Raw genomic sequence first — 20,419 nt, forward strand, 5'->3', positions numbered from 1 at the left:
ATAAAAAATAGAAGGAAAAGACCACTGCTCACAAAGGGACTGCAACTTTAGCGATGTAGTCCTCCTGCTATGCCACATATTACAGTTGAGGAAATGGAAGCTTAGAATGGTTAGATAATTACTCATGGTCTCGCAGTTGATTAGTGGTCATCAGAATTAGAATATATACCTCCTGAATCATATTTTGGTGCTCTTTCCATAACAGCATAGTTGTACCAATTACATTAACAGTAATAAGTGATACTTTAAAAAGGATTTCATAGGCAAAAATATTTCAATATAGGGTGTTAAACAAGCTTTCTCACTGTAGGACTTCCCAATCCTGCTAAAATGCCAATGTATACTATGAATTCCCAGCCGAGTGTGGTGGGTCACACTTGTAGTCCTACTTGGAAGGCTGAGTGGGAAGACTGCTTGAAAACAGGAGTTTGACACCAGCCTGGGCAACATGGCAAGACCCTGTCTCTGTTTTAAATATATTTTAATTTTTTTTTTTTTTTTTTTTTGAGACGGAGTCTTGCTCTATCACCAGGCTGGAGTGCAGTGGTGCAATCTCGGCTCACTGCAACCTCCACCTTCTAGGTTCAAGAGATTCTTCCACCTCAGCCTCCCGAGTAGCTGGGACCACAGACGCGTGCCACCATGTCTGGCTAATTTTTTTGTATTTTTAGTAGAGATGGGGTTTCACCGTATTGGCCAGGATGGTCTCGATCTCTTGACCTCGTGATCTGCCCGCCTCGGCCTCCCAAAGTGCTGAGATTACAGGCATGAGCCACCACGCCCGGCCTATTTTAAAATTTTTAAATAAAAAAAGTGTTTCCCCAACTTTGGACAATTCTTCACTGTGCTATTCTAAGTAAAAATGAATATAATAAACTGACTTTGAGATTTGGGGAAGTAAAAGATAAAATATGTAAAGCATTGGCTGGGCTTTACGTATTTTACAGGTGGCTCACACTTGTAATCCCAGCACTTTGGGAGGCTGAGGCAGGTGAATCACCTGCAGTCAGGAGTTCGAGACCAGCCTGACCAACATGGTGAAATTCCATATCTACTAAAAATATAAAAATCAGCTGGGCATGGTGGCGCATGCCTGTAATCCCAGCTACTCAGGAGGCTGAGGCAGGAGAACTGCTTGAACCTGGGAGGCAGAGGTTGCAGTGAACTGAGATCATGCCAGCACTCCAGCCTGGGCAACAAGAGTGAAACTGTCTCAAAAAAAAAAAAAAAAAAAAAAAAGGCCAGATGCGGTGGCTCACACCTCTAACCCCCAGCACTTTTGGAGGCCGAGACGGGTGGATCACGAGGTCAGGAGTTCAAGACCAGCCAGTTCGAAAACAGCCTGGCCGACATGGTGAAACCCCATGTCTATTAAAAATTACCCAGTCATGGTAGTGCGCGCCTGTAATCCCAGCTACTTGGGAGGCTGAGGCAGGAGAATTGCTTGAACTCAGGAGGCGGAGGTTTCAGTGAGCCAAGACTGTGCCACTGCACTCCAGCCTGGGTGACAGAGTGAGATTCTATCTCAGAAAAAATATATATGTGTGTGTGTGTGTGTGTGTGTGTGTGTATGTATATATATATTTGTAAAGCATCAAGTTCCTACAACGTACTCAATAAATACTGGTTGTACTTAAAGATAATATTGTGCCACATTTTTCTCAGCCTGCAATGATTTTAAAATCAGGGAAAAAATAATTTAGTAAAGAAATGAAAGGAATGATATTCCATCTCAGGACTGTGGATTTTCTGAGTGTATTTCTTTCAGAAATCTACATTTATTCCCAATTATCTCACTGATTTTCCCATAAAAGAGAATTAAATACACACATAAAATTGAGAAGCACTTCTTTGTTCCTTAAGTGGCAAAGCTGGCATGTGACATTAAGGCCTTCTGACCCCACATCCAGTCTCTTCATTCCCCAAGTCTAATTCCAAAACTCCAAGAAGAAAAGCTTCTTACCACTTGGGCTTCTGAACAGGACAGGTCCAGTTGAATTGGGATCCTGGGGGATTGCCTCTAGATCCATGTCATCACTGTCAGACTCCTCAGCCACAGTCTCTTCTGCTCCTGCCTCATGCTGCCAGCCTCCCTGCCTTGGCTCCTCAGTCTCAGTATCACTGCCCACCAGGCCAGAGTGAGAGGCTGCTTCCTCCAAGCTATTACTGGGCAGGGCAATGACCTGAGCAGTCATCAGGGCTTCCATTTCTTCAAAGAAGGGACAGGTCTCAGGTGGGTGGCCGCTCTTGACTTTCCGATAGCTCTTCTGGAGACCTTTGAACTTGGTCCGACACTGTTCCAGGGTCCGGAGGAAGCCATATTCCCTGAGCCGCTCAGCCACAGCCCCATACACCTGGCTGTTTCTATGACAGTTTCGGAGAGCCTCATAAAACTCAGTCTGGCTGAGAATTGCAAGCAGCGTTCTGGTCTCTTCATAACCCCAGTGCACACCTGCCACCTTCTCATCCTCAAAGCCCCAGTGATCCTGTTCCACCCAGCTTCTTCTATCTTTCTTGGATAGTAACAGATCAGCATGCACTCGTCTGTCTCTTGTGTAGCTACCACTTGGAAGTTCTTTCTCCTTGGAGCCTGGCAGATCTGGAATCCATGGCTCTCCCTGCTCCAACCTGGAGACCACACTGGATTTAGGAAATGGAAATCCTGCTTGCAGGGAAGCAAACAAAGGGTATCTTAGTTAGGACTGATTATCACAAAAATCTTTGAAATTCAGTCCTGCCTTTTTCATCCAAGATGATTATAAATAAAGTGTCTAGGGAAATGTTTTCAGAAAGTTCAATGAGTTGAAAAAGGTGGGGAAAATACAGGAAACCTCAAAAGATGAGAAATGTTCTATTTTCCAAAGCAGGGTGACAAGAGAGGAAAGGAGTCTGTGTGTTCAGAGCAGATAATTCTATTCCAAGTTGTTCCCTAGCTCTCCTATTTGTAGGCAGGTCCTAGTACTGCTGGGAATAATTATTCTTCACTTGGGGCTTCAGAATTAAACTCAGGGTGATTTAAAGGGGGAAGTGAGAGAAGACTGTCTTTATCTGTTTCCTTCACAGTCAGTCACCAAGTTCTAAAGGTGTTTATGTTTAGAACTATTGCCACCATCCAAGTCCAAACTCCTTATCCTCTCACAACAGATAACTACAGCAGTCACTGTTCTTCCTAACTCCAGGCTCTTGCTTCCTCAGTGCACATTTTACCCTGCTGAGCCTTAACCTTAGTGCCTACCATACCCATTCCTGTCAGACTCTTCCTCCAGAACACAGCACACTTTTATCACCCCTCTGTGGCTTTTAATTCTCTCTTATCCAATTTCAGCCCGTCCTTCAAGAGGCTGCATTTACCAATGCCTTCAAGAAGCCTTACCTACAGTGCTCCCTCATCTCCCACTCTGCCAAACCCATACAGTACTCACACAATTGAGCGAGTCATTGGCATTGTTTCAGTACAGTTCAGTTCAGCACATACTTAGAGTTAGCTATTGTGGTTCTCAATGATGTTTTTAAGTTCTTTGAGGATATGCACATTTTTTTATTGCAGAGTATCCTGCAAGGTGTTCCAAAACTAATGAACTCTGCAAGTCTGTGAGATTCAGGGATTTAATCTGCATCACTAAACAGAGAGACCATTGCCAAACTGGCTGAGAAAGCTATCATCTTAGATAATAATACCACAATTCAAAACAACCTCAACAAATTTTAAGTGAATTGGTAAGAGAAAAAAAGCATACAACATGGAGATCAATAGAATACAAAGAAGAAAAACAAGTTCTACAAAATCAAGTACAAGAATAATCAAGTAGGTATAAAGGCACTGGGGAAAGCTATCAGAATCCTGGAAGTTACCAGGTGAACAAAAAATCTCATAATCACAATTTGGGCTATATTGATACAAGGCGTTGCAAGATTCTGAAGTAAAATTCTTACTTAGCTTCTAACAGACTTTCACAAGAATAATATACATAGATTAGCTCTCCACAATTAACATGATATTTGGAGAACTTAAAGGTTCCAATAGAGAGCAACAAAAACTTAGGTTTAAAGAATGGATCTTCTAGGGGAAAGCTTAAGGAAACAAATAGAGTTTAATTTGAAGAAGGAAAACAACAGAAAGGAAGATCTGCCTTCAAGTATAGAAAATAATTTTTATCTAGAAAATAATGACCTATTATCATTACCAAGAGGAAGTAATTCCAAGTTCTGATAAAAACTGGGGAGCCATTCTCTAGTGGACTTATCAAGAGGTAATAAAAGAATACCAGAGGGCTAAACTACATGTCAACAACCACATATTCTACAATTTCCACTTATTCCTGAAATCCCTTTCCCACTCACTATTCCCAACCCTACTTCCCAACTTGGAATGGCACTCTATCTTCCCATATGAATCTACTCCTCACCGCTCCTTTGAAAAGGTCTGAGCTTCTCCTTTGGGTTCATCTGCTCCTCTGGTCCCAGGTCTGGGCTTCTTGCCCTCTCTTTCTTGGGTACGCCCCTGGGTTGGGGTTCCACTGACTCCTGCCGAACACTTAATAACTCTTGTGATGATTTCAGGGGTGTCATCTTCTCCAAGCGCACTTCCTGCCCCTTCACAGAGACTGTGACCTAGAAACAACCCCCGTTAATTGTCACTGCAAAGTCATAATGAGGGGCATTCTCAGAGGAGATTATTTAATACCCCAAAAGAGATCATCCTTCAGGGCCATGGCCAGGATTTTAGGGGTGGGGGAGGTTAAAGTGAACAAGGGTCTTATTCCATTGCCATTAGCTTAAAGCAGCTGAAACTCCAGAAGGAAACGATCCAAACAGTAAACCCAACTACAGGCTGAAAAAAAAAAAAAAATGCTTTCTTCCTTATTAAGAAACTATAAAACTAGCAAAAACTCATTATGATAGGGTAAGTGAAGGTACATCCAGGTAGCATCTCCAGACAAGCACTGTCTGAAAAAGTTACTTATACCAGACCGGAAGTATAAGCATCACCAAGGGAGATTCTGTCCCTCTTTAAGCTTATTAATTTAGCTCTCCACCCTTGCCCCTTCCTAATATCACACTTTTGAATTCCCCCTCCCTTCTCACCGAAGGTCCAGGTCTTCCAGGCTCTCTTTCTAAATCTTCCACCAGAGTCACTGCCTCCTCTCCATTTTCTGGACACTGTTCCTGTACCCAATTCTGGATCTCCCCAGGTAAGACAGTCAGGAACTGCTCTAGCACCAACAGTTCTACAATCTGTTCCTTGGTGCGCACCTCGGGCCTTAACCACCGACAGCAAAGTTCCCAGAGTTGGCTGAAAGCCTCCCGCGGCCCAGCCACCTCCTGGTAATGGAATCTCCTGAAGCGCTGTCGGAATGTCTCAGAGTCAGGGCCATTCTCTCTCAGGGAGGATTTGGCCATCATTCACAGCAGAAAGCAGCTTCCCTCCACTTAAGAGTCTGGGTTCCAGAGCTTACATCTATCTTCCCGTGTCCTTGGAGAATCACCTGCAAAATGACACTCTCTCTGTAAGAAGAGTTTCTTCCTAGGGCAGAGAAAGATGGCACTATCAGAAGGAATATATTCATATGTCTAGAGTCTTGCCAGAACTGGTCTGCCTTCCCATATGCTCCAAGTGGCCTTCTGAGGTAGCACAATCTTCAGTAAAAAGACTGCAGAAGCTGCTTTTCTGGATGACTTCCAGAGCAGCCCCAGGAAGCAGCAGAGAATAAAAGTACTGTCCGCTCCTCTCCCACCTCCTCCAAATCCGATCCCATTTAACTCCCCTGACCAATGTTGCATAGTGAGTCCGAACCATACAGGTGAGCTGGAGCTCGAGAGGATCTAAAGGCAAGTCACTATCCTGCTTGAAGGCAACAAAAAGTCTCTGTCCAGCTGGTCGCAGCTGATCTCCCCAAGTACCGCCGCAGTCCTTCCCAAGGCCTTCTGCGTCCGCCCAGCCCTCTCGGGTTGCACTACTCCCGATACTGGGGTGGGCACCCCAGGCAAAAATCACGTCCAGAACCTCGAGTCTTTGTTTTCCCCTCGTAGAAGTAATAGCCTCTTAGCAAGGATTCGGGCGCAACTTGTTGGAAAACCTCAAGCAAGGAGAGAAACCAGTTTTGGCTCCAAAGCGAGGACCGAGTGGGTTTGGGGAGAGTCACACTGCGTTGGAGAGACGGAGTCTGAGGGCCAGTAGTAACCGGCTTCCTAAGGATGAGCTCGGGTGCTGGCCAGGGGCTCCAGGTGCTGCCGGTTCGAGGACGCAGAGCTCTCAGCTGAAGAAGGGGCTGCTGCGGGATTCCGGCCTCTTTGTCTCCGCTCCCTCCGGCCGGGTCACCCGCAGCCGTCGTGTAGTCCCTCCAGAGGTCTCTGACCCGGCTAAGGCACCCTCCAGCCCACTCCACCCCTGGGAGGGTCTCCCTCTCGAGCTGCCCCTCAACCTCCTCGCATCCTTGCCTCCTGGCCAGCCTCACCCACTCGGGGTCCCGCCCTGGCCCCAGCTTCAGCTCTCTAGCCACTAAGTACAGCTCTCAAACCGGAAGTCCGAGAAGGCGGCTCGGGGCTCCGAGGGCGCATGCGCGAGGGCAGCGACCGCGATTCAGTCTCCGCAGAGCTTGGGCGGGAGTAGCGGGTGGGCCCTGTGGAGCCGCCGAACTTCCGGGTCTCGGCCGTGACCCCTTCCCAGCCTCCCGTCCGCTCTGCCGCATTGATTGTCTCAGCGGGTTGATTCGGGACAAACCACCCGACCCAGGGGCCGGTGCGAGTGTGGAAAGGGGAGCACTCCCCTCGTGGTCGCCTGGTGGGGCGCTGGAGGAGGGGGTGACGTATCCAGGGACTCGAGGTCGGCTGCGGGAATGATCCACGAACTGCTCTTGGCTCTGAGCGGGTACCCTGGGTCCATTTTCACCTGGAACAAACGGAGTGGCCTGCAGGTACTGTCCGGTGCAGAGCGCGAGAACCAGGGAGAGCTGGAGCGGCGGACCTGAGCCAGCGCCTGGGGGATGAGGCTGAGGGACTGAGCGGGCAGGGGTTGCAGGGCTGGGAGCGTGTCTCTGGACAGGTGACTGGAGGGCAGTCCCTTAGGGTGAACGCTAATGTGACGCCTAGAGAGGCCGGGCTTAGGCTGGAAAACGGAGGGCCGACCTCGAAGAGCCCCGCCTGTGGCGGGGCGAGGAAAGGGCCTGAATTTGAGGTGTCTGAGTGACAGTTACTGGGAAATGATATAGAAGTGTGGGAGGCACTTTCTCCTATTTATTTTCACGCATGTATTGTTTGAGTTTTGAAGGACTGCTCCAAACACACAGCTCCCAAACACATGGAAAGCGTTAAGTAAAGTTTGTAGAATGAAGAAATGAAATGGAGAGCGTGTGATGTTTCCCTCATTACTCCTTTACCAGGAAATTTCTGCACTAGGTAAAGAACTTGGAAGGGGGCCTTCGTGTAACCAGGAATGTATGATGGTCCGTATATACATTATCTTATTTAATCCTCACAACCACCTATATCCATTTTACGAATTAACCTAGATTTAGAATGTTAAATAACTACCGGGATCACATAGCTAGTAATTAACAGAGCTTAGTTTTGAACCCAAGCCTGTCTGGCTTCAGTGTTTGAACTACTCTTACCTGCTTCTGCTTCCAGCAATGTTATCTAATGCTCTCAATAATTGAGTAACTTAGGTATTGTTTCTACCGGTTAACAAATGATCAAACTAAGCTCAGAGAACTTTATGCTGGCTAGTCCTGGTAATTGCAAGATTGAAATCTAAGTCCAACTGATCACGAAGGCATGCCTCTGCCTAGGAGAATTTGCAATATAGACTGGAAGAGCAGAAAAGGTACATTCTTAGTCTATAAAACCTGTAAATCAAACAGATTCCTTTGTTATTATTTATGAATGTATATTTGGAGTTAGGGAGTTTAGGTGAATTTTTTAAATTTATTTATTTTTTTTTTAGAGTGAGTCACTGTATCGTCCAGGTGAGAGTGCAATGGCACCCTCTTGGCTCACTACAACCTCCGCCTCCTGGGTTCAAGCAATTCTCCTGCCTTAACCTCCCGAGTAGCTGGGATTACAGGCACCTGCCATCTTTCCCGGCTAATTTTTGTATTTTTAGTAGAGACAAGGTTTCACCATGTTGGCCAAGCTGGTCTTGAACTCCTAACCTCAAGTGATCTGCCCACTTCAGCCTCCCAAAGTGCTAGGATTACAGGCTTGAGCCACCACGCCCTGCCTATGTGAATTTTTGGAAAAAATAAGTGAGGTGAAGATTTGCCTAGTGGAGTTTGAATTGTTACTTTTGACCTATAGGTCTTTGAAGACTAAGTCGATGTTTCACTTTTCTCCATAGAACTTGTACAGTGCCAGGCATGTAGGAGGATAGTATTCAGGAAGTATGTGTGTGCCTGATTGTCCAAAATGAAAAGAGATAACACAGTAAGGGAAAGATAGCTAGGGAGGGGGCGGGGGAGACAGCCACAAGTAATTCATCTTTTCCCTTCCTTTCTTATGAAAAATTCTCAAACATGTATTTTCTAGCTTTTCATCCTTAAGGTCTCAGCTTTAAAGTCACTTTGTCAGAAAAACCTTCTCTGGCCACATCTTTAAATTAAGCATCCTTCCCTAATGCCATTATTCTCTATCAACTTGTTTATTTCCCTTATAGGATTTGTCACAATTTATAATGTATTGTTGTTACCTGTTTATAAATCTTTCTCCCTCATAGGTTGCCCATGGGAGCAAAGACCACAGTGGTCTTCTTCACTGATGTACCTGGAGGACCTAGCACATTTTCTGCCACATAGCAAGTGTTTAGGTATTGATGGAAGAAAAGAAGACAAAGACAGCAAATATTACATACCTTTTGCAGAGCAGTGTCTTTTACATTTGAATAAAGGGAACAGTTGTCATGAGTGCCAAGTGTTGATGAAAATTATTATAATATTGAATATATACTTAAGCTAGGTATAAACTCAAGCATAATGCTGTTAAACAACTCTAAAATCAAATATTCTTATAAATTAAAAGTAAACAAAACTATCAATATATTCAAATGACTATTACTCTAATTCAGGATTTCTCAGCCTGTTCATATAAGTATGTTGTATAGAATGGTATCAGTAACTTCAAGGTATTGTTTGCTGCTTCAGAATAATTAGACATTGAACTTTTCGAAAGCTCTGCCAAAAAGAAATGCTTAAATGCCAATTTTAATAATAGTATCATTGGATAACTGGTAGAGCTGCCTTGTTAATAATGCAAAATTGCTTATGTGTATTGAGCACTGGCTATATGCTTGGGACATGTGCTTATTAACTTATTTAATCCTCACAATTATTTTCTTCAGTTTATAGGTTTGAAAATTGAAGCACAGAGAGGTATAGTAACTTGCCTGAGCTTTCAAGCAAGTAAGAGGCAACACAGGGATTCAAACCCAGGCAGTCTCCAGAGACCAGGTTCTTAAGACCAGGTGTTGTGCTACCTCTTAAGTTACTAACTTGAAGATGTGATTAGCATTGTGTCATTAAAATCTACATTAATTAATTCCTAATCAATTTTCTGTGGACTCCGTAACAGAAAAATTCTTCTTTGCCTATTTGCTACCACATTTACTGTCATATAAAGATGACAACCACATATAATCTATATTATATATATCCACCCATTTATAATATGCCAAGTTCATTTGGAGCATTAACTGTATCTGATTTTGTTCACTCTTTTATCTCAAAGTATTAGCACAGTATCTGAGATATAGTAATGGAAATGTGAAATGGTACAGCCATTGTGGAAAATGGTATGGCAGTTCTTCAAAAAATTAAATAAAGGCCAGGCACACGGCTCACACCTGTGATCTCAGCACTTTGGGAGGGTGAGGCTGAAGGAATTTGCCTCACCCTCCAGTTAATGCCAGGAATTTGAGGCTAGCCTGCACAACAGAGCAAGACTCCATCTCTACAAAAAAATTTTTTTTAATTAGCTGGGCATGGTGACACGTGCCTGTAGTCCTAGCTACTCTGGAGGCTGAGGTGGGAGAATTGTTTGAACCTAGGGGTTCATGTTACAGTGAGCTATGAACCCACCACTGTATTCCAGTCTGGGTGACAGAGTGAAAGCTTGTCTCTTAAAAAAAAATTAAATATAAAATTACCATATAACCTAGCACTTCCGCTTCTGAGTATATCCCAAAAGAAGTGAAAACAGGGACCCAACAGGTATTTGTATCCCCATGTTCACCAAGCATTATTCACAGTAGCTGAAAGGTGGAAGCAAGTGTCAAATGGAGGGACCAAATGTTGTTGTTGTTGTTGTTGTTTTATTTTTGAGACAGTCATGTTCTGTTGCCCAGGCTGGAGTGCAGTGGCTCAATCTCGGCTCACTGCAACCTCCACCTCCCAGGTTCAAGCAATTCTCATGCCTCAGTGTAGCTGGGATTACAGGCACCTGCCACCACACCCGGCCTTTTGTATTTTTAGTAGAGACGGGGTTTTATCATGTTGGCCATGCTGGTCTGTAACTCCTGACCGCACGTGATCCACCCGCCTTGGCCTCCCAAAGTGCTAGGATTACAGGAGTGAGCCACCATGCCCGGCCTAAATGATTCCACTTATGTGAGGTAGCTAGAGTAGTTAAAATTGTAAGGTTAGCCGAGAGAAAAGACAGTAGGCCCAACGTCAGGCAAACAAGTTTTATTAATCTGCTGGGCTGCTCCCTAACAATTAGAAGAGACAGCCCTGGGCCTAAAAAACAAGGGGTTTATATGGGGTGAGAGGAGCGTAAGGGAGTTTCAGGACTGAGCTAATCTGTCAGCTTGTAACAGGCACAAAGATAGTTTGTCAGCTTGTAACAGACTTACAGTACATCATCTTGTGACTTTTGTGGTGGCAGTTTAACAAACACAGGATTTTACAGGTATGTGTAAAACAGGAATTTAAACAGTTTTGTTTTCCATGACCTCCCCCATGGCGCTGCCCAGGTGGCTGTAATCAGGCTTTGCTCAATTGTAGTATATCTGGCAGCCTTGCTGTGGTGCCTAGATGGGAACGCAGCTGCAGAGCAATCAGAGTGGGGGTCAGCTGCCCCTAACAGTCCAGCCTTATAATAGTTAATAGAAGAGGGGCGCCATTGTCATCTGGCTGTTTCTTGCTGGATAGGGGCCACGCTCGACGTTTGGGCCGAGGGAGGCTAGATAGTAGGGACTGTCGTTCCTGGAGCTGTTGGTATTCTTGGAGCAGCATCATATCTTGTATCGTCCCATGGGTGAAAGCTTTAATACAGTCCTGTAAAAACTGGGTGAGGAGTCGTAAGAGGCAGGGGCCAAATGCTAGAAGGAAGAAAAGGGTTATGGCAGGACCTAGGAGGGCCAGTAGCCAGGTTGCCCAGGAGTTACGGAACCACTGGGGCCAGGTACAATGACTGTCTTTAAGTTTTTGTGCTCGGCCTTTGAGCTTTTTGATAGCATCCCGTACTAGCCAAGATTCATTGAGGTAGAAACAGCATTGTTTATTTAAGAGGCACAGACCTCCTTTTTCAGCAGTGAGGAGATCTAGGCCTCTGTGATTTTGTAGGATGACTGCTGCTACAGAGTCTAGTTCGTTTTGGAGGTGAGTGATAAGAGTTTGCTATTTTTTCTAGTGATGATTGGAAGTCTCTGGAGAGTGACTGGAAATATGATAATGAGGTTCCTAGGTTCCTGCTTCTAACATGACAGTAGTAGTGACTACAAGGTCTACTAATAAGGGAATGAACTGTATTGCTCTTTTTGAACAGGCACGTGATGTAGCAAGGACAGGGAGTTTTTGGTTTGGAGAGACAGGGTTAATGTTGGGGGTAAGGTAGACAAGGGTGCAAGTACCTGTCCAGTTGGTAGGGAGACCAGAAGTAGGTTGTGGATCCACAGAGAAAGAAGATGCCTGCGGTGTTAATGAAAACAAACAAGTGGATTGAGAATAGGTGTTGGAGTTTTTAGGCGCCTCGTTTGAAGGGACTCAGCAACCCAGAGTGTGGAGGAGAGAGAGACCCCTTTGAGAACTCCTGTCTGGGGAAGGGGTTTCCATGTTTGAGAGGCAAGATGGGAGGAAATGCGGAGGGGCTGGGTAAAGAGGCCATTAGCTTCAGGGGAAACTGAATAATCTACTTGGAGTGAGGTATGGGAAGAGGGATGAGAGATGGTTTGAGTTGAGCCACAGGCAGAGGGAGGGATGGTGCCTACATGTATGTGTCCTTTGGAAGAGGTGACACATAAGGGGGCTTGGCCAAGTTTTGTGGTGTGGAGCGTTATGGACCTTGGGTGGCTGGGTGAGGGAGTTTTGCGCTGTTGTAATTGGTAGTGTATGTGGAGAGAAGTTTGGTAGCTCTGTTAGCGAGGGAAGTCGGCTAGTTCCTAGCGAGGGTGAGGGCTCTTATCTACGAAGGCAGAGCCTTTTGAACGGTGTATGAACAGCAAATGGGAATATGGTCCCAGGGCTGAGAAATTAGGGTAGCTGAGTAGGCAGTAGAGGAAAAGGAACAACAGGTCAAGCAACGGGAAGCAAGTGTAGAGTTGGAGCGCAGTAACAAGGAGGGAGTGAGACAGATCTTTCAAGCCTTGTAGAAGTGAGAAGGGACTCTGAGGGAGCAGAGGCAGTGGGGCTATTAAAAGAGGAACTTGAGGAAGAATTGGAGTTTGTATCTGGGGGAAGGAGTTGAGAGAGCTTGTATGGGAAGGTGGCTTTTTGTTGTAGCAGTGAATCTCTTTCAGTGGGGGAATATTGGGGTCGGATTGTGGGGATAATGAGGAGAGGGGCAGGGGCAGAAGAAAAGGGGGCTTTTTTTGCTACCTTGTCTGCCTCTGTTTCCTCTTGAGATTTTATCTGACTCTGTTTGATGTCCTCGAAAGTGTATAAATCCTGCTTTAGCCGGGAAGTGTACAGCTTGGAGGAGTTGGTAAGGAAGGGGCCCATTAGTGATGGGGATTCCTTTGGCAATAAGAAATTTTCTCTTTTGCCAGATGGCGGCGTGAGAATAGAGAATGTGATAGGCATATTTGGAGTCAGTAAAAATGTTGACTGGTTTGCCTTTGGAGAGGGTTAGGGCCCTGGTGAGAGCTGTAAGTTCTGCCTTTTGGGAGGAGGTCCCCAGGGGCAGGGGTTTAGCCTTAATTATTTGGTTAAGGGAGACGACTGCATACCTAGCGATTTTATGGGAGTTGACTGACTTGGAAGAAGAGCCGTTTATAAATAACTGGTTGTCAGGATGGGGAGAGGTTCAGGGGAAATATTAGGGAAATGAGGCTGTAGGTGATTAAGGATTTCAGTGCAGTAGTGGGTGGGAGAGGAGGAAGATACTGGAAATAGAGATGCAGGATTGAGGGGAGCACTTTTGGAGAGAGGGGAACTCAGGGTTTTTAAGGAAGAGGGCATGGTAGTTGGATACGAGAAGGTGAAGGTGCTTGAGAGGAGAGGAGATCTTGTAGATTATGTGGGCTGTGGACTGTAGTCTCTTGACTGTATGTTAGGTTTTTTTGCTTTCTAAGGCTAGGGTGGCTCCTGCTGCTAGGGCTCTGAGGCAGGTCGCCACCCTTGGACAGTGTTGTCTAGTTATTTAGATAGGTAAGCTATGGGAGCAAAGGAGGGATAACTTCCTTTTTGTTGGCCAAGGACACGAAGGGTTATTCCATGGTTTTCAGCTGTGTAGAGAGTGAAGGGCTGAGAGATATCAGGCAAAGATCGAGCAGGAGGGGTTACAAGGGCAGCTTTAAGTTTGTGGAAGCTAGGGATTATGTTGAGAAGGATTTTGGGGGCTCATTGAGAGGGCCTTTAGCTGCTTTATGGAGCGGGTGGACTAGGAGGGCAAAATTGGAAATCCATATTCTGAAGAAGCCTTCTAGTCCTAGGAAAGAAAGGATTTCACCTTTAGAGGTGGGTGGGGGCAGGCTATCTATTAGTGCTGCCCATGCTGGGGTTATGGCTTGGGCCCCAGGGGAGAGTTGGACTGCTAAGTACATCATTGTTGGAGTGGAGAGTTGTGCTTTGGAGGGGGAAACACATCCTTTATTAGCAAGAAAGTTTAGAAGGGTAATAATTTGAGTCTGAGAGTCCTTTAGGGAAGGGCTACAGAGGAGGAAGTTGTCCACATACTAGAGGAGCTGGCTAGGGGAGAGGTCTAGGGAGGTGAAGTCTTGAGCTAGAGCCTGTCCAAAGAAATGGGGGTTATCTCTAAAGCCTTGGGAGAGGACTGTCCAAGTAAGTTGTTGTGACTGGAGGGTTTCAAGGTGAGTCCACGTGAAAGCAAAGAGATTTTGGGAGTTTGGGTGAAGAGGAATGGTTTAAAAAGGCATCTTTTAGGTCTATTACATTGTAATGGGTTGTGTCTGGAGGGATGAGGGAAAGGAGCTTATAGTGGTTGGGAACTACGAGATGAATGGGAGGGACCACCTGATTGATAGCCCGGAGATTAGCCATCTGCCTTTGTGACAGGGAATTTAGGGGTATTATATGGAGAATGTGTTGGCCTAAGGTGGCCTTACAAGAGGAGTCTGTTTATGCTGGGTCATAAGCCTTTTAGGTAGGTTAATGAAATGAGATACTGAGAGACAGGAAATTTGGGGGGGTCTTTTAGCTGGATTTTGATGGGATCAGGGTGAGCTACTAGAGAGGAGGTAGTGGTATCCCACACTATTGGATTAACAAGAGAAAAGGGGAGTGGATATTGGGAGGGAGGGGTGGAGGGCTGGAGGGGTAGAGGACTGGCATGGTAGTGGAGAAGAGTAGGAGAGAATCCGGTTGTGGGGAACAGAAGAAGGTGATGGAAGCTTTGAATTTGGTTAGGAGGTCTCTGCCTAGGATGCTGGTAGGGTAAACGAGGCATGATAAAGAAAGAGTGAGAAAACAGTATCAAATAGGGAACAAGTAAAAGGTCTAGTGGTGCATGGACTTGAGGGGGATAAGTGGGACCTGAGAATTCAGGCAAAGCCGAGTAGGTGGCTGTGGTATTGATTAAAAAAGAGATTGGCTTACCTGCTACTAGTAGAGTTATCCCTGGGCTTTGATGTAGTGATGGCAGATGGGGCCGGGGTCCCTGGGCCTCATCAGTCTTCAGCCGCTAGGCCAAGGAGCTGTGGGAGTGCAAGTGATTCTTCACCTTTTGTCTTGCTGAAGGGGTGGTAACTCTGAGGTGCAGACTGGGCAAGAGCTTTTTGGCACTCGTGAGTTAGGACATGCCCACACCCAGTGGCTTTCTTTGCCTCATTTAAAACAAGGCCCGGGAGGGCTACTGCTATCGGGTCTTTTGTGCCCTTGGGTACTAGGGCTAGGCTGATGGATAGCAGCAGCTAGAAGCTAGTATTTAACACGATCTCTTTGGGCTTTATCTAATTTACTTTGCTCATCCCTGTTATTGAAGACTTTGAAATCCAGGTTAAAGAGGTCTTGTTGTGGAGTTTGAGGGCCATCTTCAGCCTTTTTAAGTTTGTGCCCGATATTGGGGGCAGATTGGGAGATAAAATGGGTATTAAGAACAATAGTTCCTTCTTGGAAGGCAGGTCAATGCGAGTATATTTTTTGGAGAGGCTTTATAAGGCGGGAAAGGAATTAGGCAGGATTTTCATCTGCTTTTTGGGAAATTTCTTTGAGTTTTTAAAAATTCACTGCCTTATGGGCAGATTTGTTAAGGCCTACAATAAGGCAAGTAATTATGTGGTTATGTGACACCCGGCCGGGGTCTGTGGGTTGGTACTCCCAGGAAGGCTCTTCCTGGGGGACAACAGCATCTCCTACAGGCTTAGTAGGATCTTGCTGATGAAGATCGTCGGCATGTGCCTGGGCTGTGAGCCACACTCTTTCCTTCTCTTCCAGAAGAAGGGTAGAAGAGAGGATAATATAGAGATTATGCCAAGTGAGTTCATAAGACTCGGTTAGATATTTAAATTTTTTTATATAAATTGGAGGAGAAGGACTTGAGATGTTTTTCAATTTTGGAGAGATTGGAGAGGGAGAAGGGGATGTGGACACAGACGATCCCTTCAGCCCTTGATACCTCCCAGAGGGGAAGCAAGGGAGCTGGTTGCTGGGCATGTTGGGCTCGAGAGCGGGTAAGGGGTGGGGACAGGGAGGACTCAGAGTCAGAAGTGGGGTGGTTGGAGAGAGAAGGGGAGAGGGGTAGGGCCATAGCAGGAGTGTACAGTGGAGGATCATGATCCTTTGGTGGGGGATTATGATGCAATCTAGGAGGAGGAAAATCAGCAGACCCAAGGAAGAGGAGTTGTCAGCTGGGGCTGTGGGAAGTGTGGCAGGAGATGAGTTGTTGGCCAGGGTTGTAGGGAGGGTGACAGGGAGCAAGTTGGGTTTGGAGCATGTGAGGATTTGGAAAGTAGTACAGGACTGGCAGAGGGAAGGACTGCTACAGCGAATGAAGAAAGCCTGAACATAAGGAATCTCAGAGTATTTCCCATTGCCATGGCAAAAGTTGTCTAGGTCTGTAAGTATATTGAAATTAAAAGTGCCATATTTGGGCCATTGGGAGCCATTGTCTAATTTGTATTGAGGCCAAGCAATATTGCAGTAAAAGATAAGCCTCTTAGGATGGACCTCTGAACGGAGGCTGAGAGCATTGAGATTATGCAGGAGACACCCAAGGGGGGTAGTTTTGGGAGGGGTGGACTGAGAAGCTTCCATAGGAAATGGAGGAGGGAGGTAGAGGAAGAAGAGACTACTGATGACAAAGACAGCGGGAGAGGGTTTCCCCTATCCTTCCGGCCTTGTCTGGAATAGAAGAGGTAGCTGCCAAGTCAGGAATCCCTGAAACAGAGGAACTGGAGGCCTGGAGGCCAGAGGAAGCACTTGACCCCAGCACTGCATTTAGGGAAGGCATTGACGGTCAAGGGTTCTGGGTAATCAGCAGGAGTCTGTCTTAGCTCGGTGGAGGCTCTGATGGCAGATGAAGTTGCCAGCAATGGGAGAGTCTGGGAGATCCTCTGGGTCTTCTGCAGGTTCAGGAAGGGGAGGGTGGCCAGGAGTGGGGTGATATGAGAGAGAGGGAGGGATAGAAGCAGAGGGAGCAGAGAGAGAGAGAGAGAGAGAGGAGAGAGAGAGAGAGAGAGAGAGCGCGAGCGAGCGAGCGAGCGAGCCAAAGCCTACCCCTTCCCAGATTTCAGCACCAAAAATGTAGATTTCGGAACCAAAATGTAAGGTTAGCCGCGAGAAAGGAGAGTAAACCCAATGTCAAGCAAGCAAGTTTTATTAATCTGCTGGGCTGCTCCGTGACAATTAGAGGAGGCAGCCCCAAGCCTACAAAACAAGGCTTTTTTGGGGTTTATATGGGGTGAGAGGGGCATAAGGGAGTTTCAGGATTGAGATAATCTATCAGCTTGTAACAAGCACAAAGATAGTTTGTCAGCTTGTGACAGACTTACAATACATCATCCTGTGACTTTTATGGTTGTAGTTTTAAACAAACAGGATTTTACCGGTATGCATAAAACAGTATTTAAACAAAGATTTGTTTTCTATGACCTCCCCTATGCTGCCCAGATGACTATAATTAGGCTTTGCTCAATTGTAGTGTGTCTGGCAGCCTTGCTGTGGTGCCCAGATAGGAATGCAGCTGCAGAGCAATCAGAGTTAGGGGTCAGCTGCCCCTAACAAAAATCAGAGGCAGTAGCTTGGTATTTGGCAGGAGCTGGATACAGAGTTTCAGTTGGGGCAAACAAGAATGTTCTGAAGATGGATGGTGGTGATGGTTGCACAATAGTGTGAATGTATTTCATACCACTGAACTATATACTTAAAATAGTTAAAATGATAGATTTTGTTATGTATATTTTATCACAATATTTTTCAAAGTTGGTTGAATGAATATATTTTCCCACTACTTTTTTCTACCTAAACTGCTGTGAAACCTTTATATATAGCATATTTGGCTTTCATTTAAATTAAAAATACAAATGCAAATGTGCACTCTAAATTTATATGGCCAGTTATAAGGTACTTTTACAGATAATAGGATGCTTAATTTTAGACTTTTAATGAAATGAAAACAAAACTTTTATAGAGAATTTGTAAATCCTAAGAATACGTCAGATAAACCCATGGAACCTGCAGACCCATTTAAGCAATATTGCTAAGGAGACTTTGTTGCAACCAGGTTAAAACCCCCATATCCTTATAGACCATCACTGGAAGATTGCATAAGAAGCAGGTAACAGTGGCTGGTTCTGGGAGGTTGACTTATTTTTAATGTACACCATATTCTATTGTTTAAATTATTTAGCATGTGTTACCTATTTTAAGAAGCACATAATTGGGTCAGGGATAGGGAACCCCGTTGAAGTGGTTTGGAAATACATTGTTATCCAGAACTTAACACCTTTAAGTGGACATCTTGAGAAAGAAAAAGATAAATGCATAGTATCAAGCATTTGAAGCACCTGGAAGTTGGAGCAGTGACTGGCAGGCATCAGTGTTTTCGGCAGTGTTCCTCTTCCTGCAGGTTTCGCAGGACTTCCCTTTCCTTCACCCCAGTGAGACCAGTGTCCTGAATCGACTCTGCCGGCTCGGCACAGACTATATTCGCTTCACTGAGTTCATTGAACAGTATACCGGCCATGTGCAACAACAGGTGGGTCCTGTTCTCAGGGAGTGTACACCTCAAGAGGGCAGGAGCTATGTCAAGCTTTCTGTCAATTTATCGGTAATTCATGTGAAATAAGTTACGGATTTCTCATCACTGGAAATTTTCAAGTGAAGGCAATATCTGTAGTTGGTTTGTTTATATAACTCTTAAAAGAAACAAGCCTCATAATGTCTTTCTCAGGTTTCAGGGCCTGAGCTGACAAGTTGGCTTCTGTTTGTTTGATTTCAGGATCACCATCCATCTCAGCAGGGCCAAGGTGGGTTACATGGAATCTATCTGAGGGCCTTCTGCACGGGACTGGATTCTGTTCTGCAGCCTTACCGCCAAGCACTACTTGATTTGGAACAAGAGGTAAGAAGGAGGAGATACAGGAAACACTTCTGGGACAATAGAGCATGTTCTTGAATCTGAAATGCCCTTTGGTAAGGTCAGATAGTTAAGAGTGAACAGTTTCTTGCATGGCTGGAGGGTACAGTGGTCTCTCTCTGATTGCCCAACCTGTGATCGGAGTGGCTCACAGATCATGACAGACTCTTTAGTGAGTTTATAAGAGCCCTGGCTTGGTTTCTTTATGGCCTGAAAATCAGGATTAATAACCTGATTAAATTATTAATTCTCGATAGCCTAAAACTAACACTTAGCCCATTATCAGATTCTCTTCTCATTTTTGTAGATCAAATAGATTTGAGATACTTTGTATGGAGCCCTAATCACAGCGGTTTTTTATTGCAGTTCCTGGGTGATCCCCATCTCTCCATATCACATGTCAACTACTCCTTAGACCAGGTATGCTGCCCAAGTAACCAAATGCCTTGGAATCTGTTGATAGTGTCAGAATAATCTAATTTATGACACTGTTTTTGAGAACTTTTTTTGTTTTGGATTCAGAGCCCAACATTTTATGTTTTGTGCCTTTTATGTGCTTTACTAGATCAAAACTGTTTAAAGACTTCCAAATGTAGTTAAAACTTAATGTCTGATATTATATGCTAATGTTAATCCTCTATGTTGACATCAGTATTAACAAGCATCCCAGCCTCAGAAATAGAAACTGCTTCCCGGCTGGGCATGGCAGTGCCTGCCTGTAATCCCAGCGCTTTGGGAAGCTGAGGCAGTTGGATCACTTGAGGTCAGGAGTTTGAGACCAGGCTGGCCAACATGGCGAAACCCCATCTCTACTAAACATAGCCGGGTGTGGTGGCATGTGCCTGTAATCTCAGCTACTTAGGAGGCTGAGGCATGGGAATCGCCTGAACCTGGGGGTGGAGGTTGCAGTGAGCTGGGATCCCACCAGTATACTCCAGTCTGGGTTGACAGAGTGAGACTATGTCTCAAAACAAAAAAAAAGAGAAGAAACTGCTTTTCTCTCCCGTCCTCTTGCTATCTGCAGCGAACTTCAACATCAAATTGCCATAGGATACTGGATCTTGACTGTTCTGTGGTATTGCCATTTTCTCTTAAGTTCAACTATTTAGAAACAAAAGTATTTCCCGACTTGATTTTTTTCCCCTTACATTTGATTACATACCCTTCTAATTATTCTCTACGTTGCAGTTCCAGCTTCTTTTTCCCTCTGTGATGGTTGTAGTAGAACAAATTAAAAGTCAAAAGGTGAGAACTTTCCTTATTCCTTTTGCTCTGCTAAGCACTGAGGGAATATTACGAATTAATTTTGCCTTGCATTCTTTTTCGAAGACCCTAGTTTTTAGTAGTTTTTATTCCTTTATTTGTTTAACAATAACTGCTTGGGTATCATGGTAAGTGTCAGGAATGCAAAAATATGACTCGTCCTTAAACACTTCCTGGTCCAGAAGGTAGAGGAAAT

At 45.1% G+C, this 20,419-nt stretch overlaps 2 protein-coding genes across 2 annotated transcripts in view; one reads left to right on the plus strand and one right to left on the minus strand.

Annotated features, from left to right (window-relative positions):
• ZSCAN29 (zinc finger and SCAN domain containing 29) overlaps positions 1-6,528 on the minus strand; it is a 13,110-nt gene extending 6,582 nt beyond the window's left edge. Inside the window, exons 1-3 of the mRNA XM_012442209.2 lie at positions 5,086-6,528; positions 4,407-4,611; positions 1,964-2,662 (exon numbers count right to left, since the gene is read on the minus strand). Coding sequence (XP_012297632.1) covers positions 1,964-2,662; positions 4,407-4,611; positions 5,086-5,403 — 1,222 coding nt within the window. The 5' untranslated portion in view covers positions 5,404-6,528. The remainder of the gene's footprint in view (positions 1-1,963; positions 2,663-4,406; positions 4,612-5,085) is intronic.
• A 54-nt stretch (positions 6,529-6,582) lies between these two features.
• TUBGCP4 (tubulin gamma complex component 4) overlaps positions 6,583-20,419 on the plus strand; it is a 54,062-nt gene continuing 40,225 nt past the window's right edge. The window contains exons 1-5 of the mRNA XM_012442212.3: positions 6,583-6,914; positions 18,451-18,579; positions 18,823-18,945; positions 19,327-19,380; positions 20,149-20,205. Of these exons, the coding sequence (XP_012297635.1) occupies positions 6,837-6,914; positions 18,451-18,579; positions 18,823-18,945; positions 19,327-19,380; positions 20,149-20,205 (441 nt within the window). The 5' untranslated portion in view covers positions 6,583-6,836. The remainder of the gene's footprint in view (positions 6,915-18,450; positions 18,580-18,822; positions 18,946-19,326; positions 19,381-20,148; positions 20,206-20,419) is intronic.

This window comes from Aotus nancymaae, unplaced genomic scaffold (assembly GCF_030222135.1).
Source record: "Aotus nancymaae isolate 86718 unplaced genomic scaffold, 86718_ANA_hifiasm-v0.15.2.pri h1tg000062l, whole genome shotgun sequence".
NCBI classification, from domain to species: domain Eukaryota; kingdom Metazoa; phylum Chordata; class Mammalia; order Primates; family Aotidae; genus Aotus; species Aotus nancymaae.